Source organism: Notolepis coatsorum, assembly GCF_963971535.1.
Source record: "Notolepis coatsorum genome assembly, chromosome: 11".
Classification (NCBI taxonomy): Eukaryota; Metazoa; Chordata; class Actinopteri; order Aulopiformes; family Paralepididae; genus Notolepis; species Notolepis coatsorum.
The window spans coordinates 65,246,367-65,258,425 of NC_140175.1; the positions used below are offsets into that span (position 1 = coordinate 65,246,367).

The 12,059-nt window shown below is 44.3% G+C and overlaps 1 protein-coding gene across 1 annotated transcript in view; it reads left to right on the forward strand.

Moving 5' to 3' along the window:
* The window catches only part of LOC311237141 (transmembrane protein 132C), a gene marked incomplete at its 3' end in the record, with an annotated part of 879,977 nt that overhangs the window by 861,349 nt on the left and 6,569 nt on the right, over positions 1 to 12,059 (forward strand). Inside the window, exon 7 of the mRNA XM_084324947.1 lies at positions 6,219 to 6,534. Within this exon, the coding sequence (XP_084181073.1) occupies positions 6,219 to 6,534 (316 nt within the window). The remainder of the gene's footprint in view (positions 1 to 6,218; positions 6,535 to 12,059) is intronic.

Here is a 12,059-nt window from a genome sequence, read left to right on the forward strand (position 1 = left end):
GGATCAGATTAAACCGAATATATATATTTATTGATTGATATATATTGCATAGTATTTGTATATCGTTTTGATATCCCTTGTATATTCCTTGTACATATACACGGAATATCCCTTTAGCCTAGTACAGACCATAATATTTCATTCTCCTATTGGACAGCGGTCCACAGGCGCCAGGGCCATGCCTCCAGAGTCAGGTTCAAAGCCACCGTCAAGACATGTCTGTACATGCCCGGCCTTGCCCAAGAATACGAGACAGAAATGAGGTTGGCACTAGATTGTTCGCCGTGCATATAAATATGGCGCAGGTGAATACAGAAGCACTTAGGAACTAAAGTTGAAGCCTCACCCACGATACTCCGTGCGGTGAAGTATGGCCTGTTTGGCCCCAAAGAGAGCATTGAGACCGCGTGCGAATTAATAACTGAATTGTCAGAGTTTGGCGCTATACCGTCGAGTGCGACATATTTCTATTAAGTCAGTAATAGTCTATTTGTGTATAGTGTATCGTGCGGCTAAAGTTCTACAGTGACCAGCATCACCAACGCTTCCTCGTACCAGCTAGAGTGCTCATCCAGGCTGGGCTGCTTTCATGGCGCTTTCACCCGAGGAGATCTAGACGAGGATCGTGTGGACATGTACACTGGATTAATCTACCCGACGACTGCATAGCCATTTACGGCTGGATTATATTTGTTTTGGTCCTGTGATTTATGGAGCGGAGAATCGCCGACGCCTACACGTGTGTGGGATTTACCCTGTGAGGAGCCACGTCGAGTCTGCGCCTCAGAGAGCCTGAGGCAGGCTAGCTTTCTTCACTGTGGAGCTACAGTCTACGGAGAACAGCTGTATTCGTCTGTGGATCAAGAGACTATTGCACTGTCTCCTGTACTTGGAGTCTCCTTAGTCATCGTTGACCAGACTCTCTACTACCGACAGATCCTCTACCCCTGCTGGCTTACAACCGGGGGGACCCTTCAGTATCTCCTGCTATATATTACCAGTGCACCATAGATATAATTCCCTAAGATTCAGGTCGTATAATTACCTCCTGCGTAACCAGAGAATGGACATTCATTGTTGATTTGCCTACGCACATTCCTTTGCCTTACAAGTGCATTCAAAGTATAATAGAGAAGTATATTATGTACCTTTTGCTGCAATAAATACTTAATTATAACTTTGTGTGGAACCGATTTATTGTGGGAAGTGTTCATCATATTTATATATCATGTACTGTATGGCCAGTAATTAAAGTACATAAAGCGGTAGTGGTTTAATGATACCATACTTATCAATACAGTCAGGGAATTGTACCCCTCAGTTACAGACACTGTGTTAAAAAAAGCGAAGCAGCACCTCTACCCAGGGGCGTAGCTGTATATTCTGGGCCCCATGAAAGAATGTATTTGTAGGCCCCCAATTAATGCAAATTTTTTGCCATTTATTTATTGATTGAGGGCTCAGGTCTTTTAATGTCTGCAGCAAACTGCTGCAGATGTTCTACCAGTCTGTGGTTGCTGGTACCCTCTTCTTCGCTGTGGTATGCTGGGGGGGCAACACCAACACAGACAAAATAAACAAACTGGTCAAAAAAGCAAGCTCTGTGGTGGGAGCGGACCTGCACAGTCTGGAGGTGGTGGGGGAGGACGAGGAGGAAGCTGTATGCTATCCTTGAGAACCCCTGCCACCCCCTCCATGATGAGCTGACCGCAATGCGGTCCACGTTTAGCCACAGACTTATCCCCCCCCCCGACATAACACAAAGCGCTTTGGGCAGTCCTTTGTGCCGGTGGCAATCAGGCTCCACAACCAGGCAGGGCCAGGACGGGCCAACTGCCGTGGACTGGAGGAGCTGGGTTGTGGACTGTAACCAATAAATTGTATTATTTAACATCATGATTGGACTTGTTTCTTTTTCTTTTCACCACTTTTAGCTCTATTTTAGCCCTATTTTAGCTCTTTTTATCCCTATGTATTTGTCCATCTTGTTTTTAACACATACTAATACGTGTATGTTATGTATTAACTGTTTCCACTAACTGTTTTTAAATGTCTGTTATGCTGTAATGGACATCTGAATCTCCCCTTGGGGATAAATAAAGGTTTTCAATTCAATTCAATAGCAGATCTTCTACCTCAGACACCACTACAGGTAGCTCAGTATCTGTGGAATCCTGTGTCGGAGCCTCACTTTGTCCCTGACATTGACTGTCCATAGCTGCTTCCTCCTCATCTGTGCTGCTTTCATGGTCCTCAACTTCTTCTTGTACTACTTCTGCCTCTTCACCTCTGCTCTCCTCGTTGGCTGCCTTGCTCAAGTATCCATAGTGTACATGATTTATAAAATGTCCTATAATAGTAATAACACAGTACAGCTCGAGCTATCTCTTAATTGTTATAATAATAATAATAATAATAATAATAATAATAATAATAATAATAATAATAATAATAATAATAATAATAATAATAATAATAATAATAATAATAATAATAATAATAATAATAATAATAATAATAATAATAATAATAATAATAATAATAATAATAATAATAATAATAATAATAATAATAATAATAATAATAATAATAATAATTTGTATAGATATTTTCCCATTGCTCAAATCTAGCTATAGCTACTGTAACAACCTCAATTTAATGTGCCAGTGGTCAATGGTATTGCAATTACTGGAAGAACTAGAGTAACTAAATGTGAATATTACCTAAAGTTGTATTCAATGCAAGTTTCTTTAATAGTTGTCATACAGAAGTACAGAATACTTTCATACAAAATGCTTCTTACTGTTACGCTCCAGAGACTGTGCTAGACAAGATAGTATCAAATAACATATATATTATAGCATGTAATTTAGAAGTAGAAAATGAGAGGGCGGTTAGGTGGCCGAGCGGAGATTGCGTTCGTCACCAGCCCCGGAGCTGTGAGCTGGATTCGCCTGTTCGAATCCAGCTCACAGCTCCGGGGTTGTCACCAGCTTGGCTGGCCGTCTGCACTAATACAATTGGCTGTATTAGAGGGTGGGAGAAGCTGGCGGGGTGGGTCCGGGTCGTTGTAAACAGCGACTCCTACAGTTCGGTCGGGGCGCCTGCTAAGCGCGGATTGGACTTGAGGGGGATAGTGTGGTCCTCCCACACGCTACGCCCTCTCAATGAGAATCCGCGCTGCCAGGTGAAAAGAAGCAATGATTGGCTGGACGTGTGTCGGAGGAAGCATGTGGTAGCCTCCACTCTCCCAGATGATCTGACTGTGGGGGGTAAGTGCGCAGCGACCAGGAAGGGACTGGGAATTGGCATACGACTAACATTGGGATGGGAGAAAATCGGAGGAAAATGGAGAAAAAAAAAAAAAAAAAAAAAAAAAGTAGAAAATGAGGTCACAGTGTTCAGTATAGACATATGTACAATGTTCGATGCAGAATAGACGTAACTGAGTTACCATATAATATACAATACTATGCAGTGTACTAATGTACAGTACTATATAGTGCAAAGCAGAAATGGGATGAGGTACAATTTAGGTACAATTTACAGTAAGGTGTACGAGTTGTAGTGCAATCCTTCATCAATAAATATAAAGTGTGGGGAGTGGGTGCTACAGTGTGTTTGTTTAAAGTGGGTGTGTGCTATAAAGTGTGTGGAGTGGGTGCTACAGTGTGTTTGTTTAAAGTGAGTGCGTGCGTGTGGATGTGTGTGCTATGTGCGTTTGATGGTTGTTGTTGTGTAGTGTTCATTGTTCGTTTAGCAGCCTGATGGCCTGGGGATAGAAGCTTCTTCTGAGTCTTTCTGTGCTCGCCTTGAGACTCCGGTATCGCTTGCCTGACCGCAGCAGTTCAAAGAGGCAGTTGTTCGGGTGACTGGAGTCTTTAATGATTATCTTAGCCTTGCCCCTGCAACGCTTGTTGTAAATGTTCTGGAGGGTGGGGAGCCCCCCTCCAATTGTGCGTTCGGCTGAACGTGTCACTCTTTGTAGTCTGCTTCGGTCTTGTGCAGTGCTATTCCCAAACCAGGAGGTGATGTTGCCAGTCAAGATGCTCTCTATTGTACATGAGTAGAAGTTCTTAAGGATCTTCTGACTGACTTGGAACTTCCTTAGTCGCCTGAGGAAGTAGAGGCGTTGTCATGCCTTCTTCACAACACTGTCAATGTGTGTGGTCCATGTCAAGTCCTCGGATATGTAGGCTCCGAGGTACTTAAAGCTGTTGACTCTCTCAACCGGTGCCCCATCGATGCTGAGGGGGCTGTAGTCCTTGACCCCCGACCTCCTGAAGTCCACAATCATCTCCTTTGTTTTGCTGACGTTCAGGGAGAGGCTGTTTTCCTGGCACCATCCCGCCAGGACCTTGACCTCTTCCAGGTAGGCCCTCTCGTCGTTGGCAGAGATCAGGCCCACCACCACTGTGTCGTCAGCAAATTTGATGATTGTATTGCTACTCCGCTGAGCCACACAGTCGTGTGTGTACAGGGAGTAGAGGAGGGGACTCAGAACACAGCCCTGGGGGGCCCCTATGTTGAGGGTGATGGATGAGGAGGTGCAGTTGCCTGCTCTCACCACCTGGGGTCTGCCCGTCAGGAAGTCCAAGACCCACTGGCAGAGGTCATAGTTCAAGCCCAGGTCCCTGAGCTTGGCTATGCATGCATGGTAAGCATATTTTAAAATCTGTTTGTTAACCCCAAGCCCTGCTGCTTACCTCCCTCTCCTTCAACTGGGAGCTGGCCTGAGGGAAGGGGACAAGGGGTACTGATCCTGAAGCCGCATCTGTGCATTAGAGCAGTGCAATGTTAGCATGTAACATTATACAGGTTAGGTTAGCTAGCCATAGCAAAAGGGCATAGCTGCTGGATACAAATTCACTGGGCTCATCTACACTCATCTAATTTTTTTATAGCAACAGGTAGCTGATGAATTGAAAATGGGGGACCCTGATGTAAACAAGACGAAAGTCTTTCTCTGGTCTGCATCCCATTAACAATTGTGTGTATTGAGCTGTACTGTATTGTACCCATTCTGCAATCTGTTAATAAAGTTTCAATCAATCAATCAATCAATCAGCTAACGTCAGCCACAAAATGTTGGCCAAGCTGTTATGGGCTTCAAAACAAGTTCAAAACCTTTCTTGTGAAAATACTTGGTGACTAGCTGTCAACCTTTTATTATTTTCCTCTTGCAATGCTGATAGTTCCTGAAACATGAGCTGTAGAGGACATTTACCTGTCACTCTGACTCTGAAGGCTGCGCTGTGCGCTGCTGTGTATGTGGACTGAACCATGCAATGAAAGAAGGGAGGGGTGCTCATATTGTCAAACAAAGTAACAAGCACCTGTTTGTTTCTTTTGTGACGTTTTTCTTTAATACAGGCAATTATACTTTTGAGTCAATTACATTAACTTACTTTAGGATAATAATAAAACCATATTAATAAAAAGATAATAATAGTGTTCTCTGGGCCCCCCCCCCCCCCCCCCCCCCCCCCAGTTCTGGGCCCTTGGAATCATCCTAAGCTACCCCCCCCCCCCCCCCCCAGCTACGCCCCTGCCTCTACCACCTGAGACAACTCAGGAAATTCAAAGTATCAGGGAAGATACTCCAGTCCTTCTACTCTGGGGCTGTGGAGAGCATCCTGACTGGGAACACCACTGTCTGGTTTGGCAACTGCACTGCCCAGGACAGGAAGGCTCTGCAGAGAGTAGTGCACTCAGCAGAGCGTACTATGGGTATTGCACTACCACCCCTGCAGGACTTGTACAACAGGAGGTGCAAATCCAGAGCCTGCAGAATAAGGACCCTCATCACTCCAACAATAGCCTGTCCAACCTGCTGCGGTCAGGCAAGCGCCTCCGCATACATGCTGCAAGAACAGAGAGACTCAGACTCAGCTTCTTCCACTAGGCCATCAGCACACTGAACACTGAGCTCTCCACACACAAGCACACATGAACACACACACATTAAAAAAGGTCACTTTAAAAATACTTAACAGTATATTGTATATTATTGTACATAGTACTTCTTAGCTTAGCACTGTATTGTATTTTATTCGTATTACTTTATCATGTCTATTTTATTATCTATTCTATCTTATTATTGTATTTTTGCACAATCAAGGCAGGCATGGCCACCTTCATTTCACTATAAGTCTGGATGTGGATGTGACAAATAAATCTCTTGAATCTTGAATCTGTTCCCTCTGCTCTTCCTCCAGGTACGAGAGGGTGAGTGACGATGATGATGGTGGTGATGAAGGGGACAGAGGGGAGAAGGCAGACAGCGGCTGCGGGTCTCAGTACCAGAGCACCACTGTGCGCATCCTCACACACTTTGTGGCCGAAGCTGTGGCCGGAGAAGGAGGAGAGGAGACAGAGGGGCTGGGCCAACAGGAGTTCCTGCTCGGCAGTGATTGGCAGGTGGATGTGACAGAGCTGGTCCAGGAGTCGCTTAAGGTGGAGGATCCCAGGGTGGCCCGCCTCCAGGAGGGACAAGTCCTGATGGGAATGAGCACCGGCACCACCAAACTACAGGTGTGTGTGTGTGTGTGTGTGTGTGTGTGTGTGTGTGTGTGTGTGTGTGTGTGTGTGTGTGTGTGTGTGTGTGTGTGTGTGTGTGTGTGTGTGTGTGTGTGTGTGTGTGTGTGTGTGTGTGTGTGTGTGTGTGTGTGTGTGTGTGTGTGTGTGTCTGTGTGTGTGTGTGTGTGTGTGTGTGTGTGTGTGTGTGTGTGTGTGTGTGTGTGTGTGTGTGTGTGTGTGTGTGTGTGTGTGTGTGCATGCGTGCGTGCGTGTGTTGTTGTGTTGTCTGCCTAATTATGCTGTAGGCTACATACAGTATGCATGCATCTACCTGTTTGTCAACTGAGTGAGTATGATCTGTAACTGAAAGGTCTCTGAATGCATCACAACACTAGCTTTGTTTGTGGTGGTAGTGCTGGGTTGGGTCAGTGTGTTTGTGGTGGTAGTGCTGTCTAGGGTCAGTGTGTGTGTAGACAGTGCTGGGTTAGGTCAGTGTGTTTGTGGTGGTAGTGCTGGGTTGGGTCAGTGTGTTTGTGGTGGTAGTGCTGGGTTGGGTCAGTGTGTTTGTGGTGGTAGTGCTGGGTTGGGTCAGTGTGTTTGTGGTGGTAGTGCTGGGTTGGGTCAGTGTGTTTGTGGTGGTAGTGCTGGGTTGGGTCAGTGCAGTTTGTGGTGGTAGTGCTGGGTTGGGTCAGTGCATTTGTGGTGGTAGTGCTGGGTTGGGTCAGTGAAGTTTGTGGTGGTAGTGCTGGGTTGGATCAGTGTATTTGTGGTGGTAGTGCTGGGTTCGGTCAGTTTGTTTGGTGGCAGTGCTGGGTTAGGTATAAGGTAGTGGTGGTGCTCAACCAAAGATGCTGCTGCTATACAGTATTATAGAAATAGCTCATAGGAATTCTATTTTAGAGTGGATTTTCCCTGTAAAACATTATGGTCTCAGTTTGAACAATCTGTTTGTGGTGGGCCTGTCTGAAATGTGGTGGACCAGTGCAAATACATCTAGTTGAGAGTCAGAGAGAGGGATAAACAGAGAGAGATAAAGAGACAGCTACAGAGAGCAATAGAGACAGAGAGAAAGTGAGCAAGAGGTGGGGTGTTGGGGGAGGGGTACACAAGGAGATACAAGGAGAGAGTGATAACAAGGCTATTAGTATGTACCTGTGTGGACAAGATAGCGTGGTTAAGATAGGGCAATAGGGAGAGGGATATATATATATATATAGAGAGAGAGAGAGGGAGAGAGAGAGAGAGAGAGAGAGAGAGAGAGAGAGAGAGAGAGAGAGAGGAGAGAGAGAGAGAGAGAGAGAGAGAGAGAGAGAGAGAGAGAGGAGAGAGAGAGAGAGAGAGAGAGAGCTGAGCATCTGTTTCCGACAGCCACACAGAAACATGAAAACCAAAAAGTCAATGGGGTCTTGTGGTTGAGAGAGAAAGAGAGGAAAGGATATATATATATAAGAAAAAAAGAGGAACCACACAATGGCATCGATCGCAGCAACGGTACGAACACTGTAGCCTATCAACAGCTGACAGAGCAACATGCCTTCATGGCATGCCTAATCAAGCCTTACAAGACTGTGGCTGTGTACCTACACAGATACACACGTGTGTGGGGAGAGAAGATACTGAGACAGAGAGAGAACCCATGTAGGGGATAGAGGAGAGACTGAGACAGAGAGAGACCCCAGGTAGGGAGAGTAGAGGAGAGACTGAGACACAGATAGTATCCAGGAGGGAGAGGAGCGACTGAGACAGAGAGACAATCCAGGTAGGGAGAGTAGAAGAGAGACTGAGACAGAGAGACAATCCAGGTAGGGAGAGGAGATACTGAGACAGAGAGAAAACCCAGGTAGGGAGAGGAGATGAAAGACTGAGACAAAGAGACAACCCAGGTAGGGAGAGGAGAGACTGAGACAGAGAGACAATCTAGGTAGGGAGAAGAGATAAGAGACAGAGAGAGAACCCAGGTAGGGAGAGGAGATAAGATACTGAGACAGAGAGAGAACCCAGGTAGGGAGAGGAGAGAAGAGACACAGAGAGTATCCAGGTAGGGAGAGGATAGACTGAGACAGAGAGACAACCCAGGTAGGGAGAGGAGAGTTCGGGGGCTCTACCCGGTTTGGTTCCCGCTCCTCCCGGGCAGCGTATCAAAGTGTCCTTGAGCAAGACACTTAACTCCTAATTGCTTCCGATTGACTGAATTCCTTGGGTCAATATTGTTTGGGGAAATGTTTTAATTTGTCTCTATATTGTTAACTTCAAAAGTTATGCTGTTTTATTTTTCTTCTTTTTCAGGTTTTTGTTCAGGATAGGTGTAATAAAGGGTTAAAAATAAACTCCATGGGACATTATTTCAACCTGTTACCTGTTAAAATCTTAAAATAGACACTTGAAGGATTAAGGTGGCGAAAATAAATCCAGACCATGCAGGTGGACCTATGTTTACATCTAGACAACTATATAAATGCAGTCCACTTACCATTTGAGACAGAGTACCCAAGGGAGAGGAGAGAAGTGAGCAGGTAAGAAATTATGTAAGAAATGTTATTTCTTTTTTTTCTTTTTTTTTAATTATCTTTTTCCCCCTCCTTTTTCAGATTTTTCTCCCATCCCACTGTTAGTCGTTATGCCAATTCCCAACCCCCTTCCTGGTTGTTGCGCACCCCCCCCCCTACTGTTGGTCCGGGAGGCCGGAGACTGTCACATGCTTTCCTCCGACACATGTGCAGCCAGCCGGCAGCCAGCCTGGCAGCGCAGATTCTCACCGGGAGAGTGTAACGTGTGGAAGGTCACACTACCTTTCTCCAGATCCTACCCTCGCTGTGCAGGCGTCCCGACCGAACTGTAGGGGTCGCTGTCCACAACGCCCAGGACCCACCCACGGCTTCCCTCCCTCTAACTCAGCCAAACGAGTTAGTATAGCGATCAGCCGAAGCCAAGGCAATGCTGCCTCTTGCATTGGTGACGAGCACAATCTCCGCTACGCCACCTGACCTCCCCGAAATGTTATTTCTAAAAACTGCATCCTCTGTTTTCTTTTCAACCACTTTTTCCGTTGGTAATTCAGTGAGATAGCCAGCAAGTGTTAACCTGTTAAGCTGTAGGAATATTTCGCCTAAAGGTACATGCCTAAGTATGTGGACGATTGCTTTACTTCTGCAAGGTCAATTTGCATGTTCTTGGTATCTAGGAACATCTAGGGACCTGGGGGTATGAATTTCCAGAGTCAGAAATATTCTGTCTGTTACTAGGCTGAGTAAATTGCAATGAAGAAAAGGAGAATATAAATTATGATTTATGATTTTTGCATCTTTGACGAGAAAATCAAATCGGGTATGAGAGAATGCTCACTGAGCTCATTCACTACCTTATTGAGATCATGTGTACAAGAAATCTAAGCAAATGAATAAAGGGAAGATGATTAAACAGAAGGATTTGTAGATACAGTAATTAATGATAATCAATTTTAATTATGAATTCATATTTGACCTTGAACTTGACCTTGACCTTATTATGGCCAAATCATACATCTATGGATAGGGAAAATGCTCCTCTTTCCAATGGCAGGGTTGAATCTGGATTTAGTCATTTCCTTGCGTTTTTTACGATAATTAGTATTTTTCAAAAAATTCGTATTTCTGATAAATCGTATAAAACATTGGTAAAAATGAAAATATACACTTTGACTACTGTTTTTGATAGGGTTATGGTCTTTACTCTTGGCTACAATATTTTTTTTTAAACATTAACCTCTTAACATCCAAGGGCCCACATGTAGACGATTATTTGCCGACCTCTAGTGGCTCGGGTGTGCATTTCTTTTAATACAATATAGAGGTAGAATTAAAGCCCTATTTGTTGCCTGTCGATTGCCCTTTCAGGTGACAAAATCCATTCAGCGGTTTTCGAGTTACATGCCGATATGTGAGGCGTGCCCCAAGGTACGCAAAAGTACACATTACCACCCCCAACTCCCGGGGCTCTAGCTCCGTCAATCATTTGGCAATCTCGAAGATCTTTGCACAGGGTTGTAGCCAATGAGTGTGGCCTTCCAATGATACCCCATGATATGATAATGGGGATCTAATACGGTCTCTATTGATCGATTTATGATAAAGAAAAGAAGGGTCCCCCTATAGGGGGACCTTAAGGCTTAAGAGGTGTAGTGGTTACGTCATAATAATAATAATAATAATAATAATAATAATAATAATAATAATAATAATAATAATAATAATAATAATAATAATAATAATAATAATAATAATAATAATAATAATAATAATAATAATAATAATAATAATAATAATAATAATAATAATAATAATAATAATAATAATAATAATAATAATAATAATAATAATAATAATAATAATAATAATAATAATAATAATAATAATAATAATAATAATAATAATAATAATAATAATAATAATAATAATAATAATAATAATAATAATAATAATAATAATAATAATAATAATAATAATAATAATAGATCAAAAGTCCGTAACCTGGTGCGAGGGATGGAGAGGAGACCTAGATCAGAGGATCGTAGGTTCCAGGATGGAGTGTGCTGGTGGAGGAGATCAGACAGGTATCGGGGGGCGAGGGCATGGACTGGAGGGACTTGTAGGTGAGGAGCAGGAGTTTGAAGGTGATGCGGAACTTGACTGGGAGCCAGTGGAGGTGGATGAGGGTGGGGGTGATGTGATGCCAGGGCTTGGTGTGAGTGAGAACCCTGGCAGCTGAGTTCTGAACATACTGGAGCTTGTCCAGGGCTTTGCTGGGTACCCCGAACAGGACTCCGTTACAGTAGTCCAACCGGGAGGTGATGAATGAGTGGATCAGGGTCTCAGCCACAGAGTCTGAGAGTGAGGGTCGGAGATGGGAGATGTTTTTGAGGTGGTAGAAGGCAGACTTGGTGACAGATTTGATGTGGGAGTGAAATGAAAGTGTGGAGTCAAGGGTGACGCCCAGGTTACGGACTTCGAGAGACTGGGAGATGGAACAGCCGTCAACGTGGAGGAGGAGATCTCCAACCTTCCCGAGCAGTGCCTTGGGGGCCACAACCATGAGCTTTGTCTTTTTGCTGTTCAGTTTCAGTAATTTGGTTGACATCCAGGTTTAGTCATTGCTGTTTCCGGCCGGTCCACCTCGCAAAATTGAAACGTATTTCCCCATTGCCCATTTCAAAATTGTCTCGTTTAAAACAAATAAAGCATGAACATTTGCATGGTGTACCTGTGCGTATTCATCCACAATCTATAGCTCAACATGAAAAAATTCGCAATTAATCGGCCCAAAGTGATGTCAGACTACACCTCCCTATAGCGAGAGCAGAACAAACCAAAATAAGTTGTTTATGTACTGACCCCCCCCATTCCCCCCCGATTTGTGTTCCTACCCTTTACAAATCAAACATAGTACCTACACTCTTGCACACATGCACGCCGAGATGCACACACACACACACACACACCACGCACGCACGCACGCACGCACGCACGCACGCACGCACACACACACACACACACACACACACACAC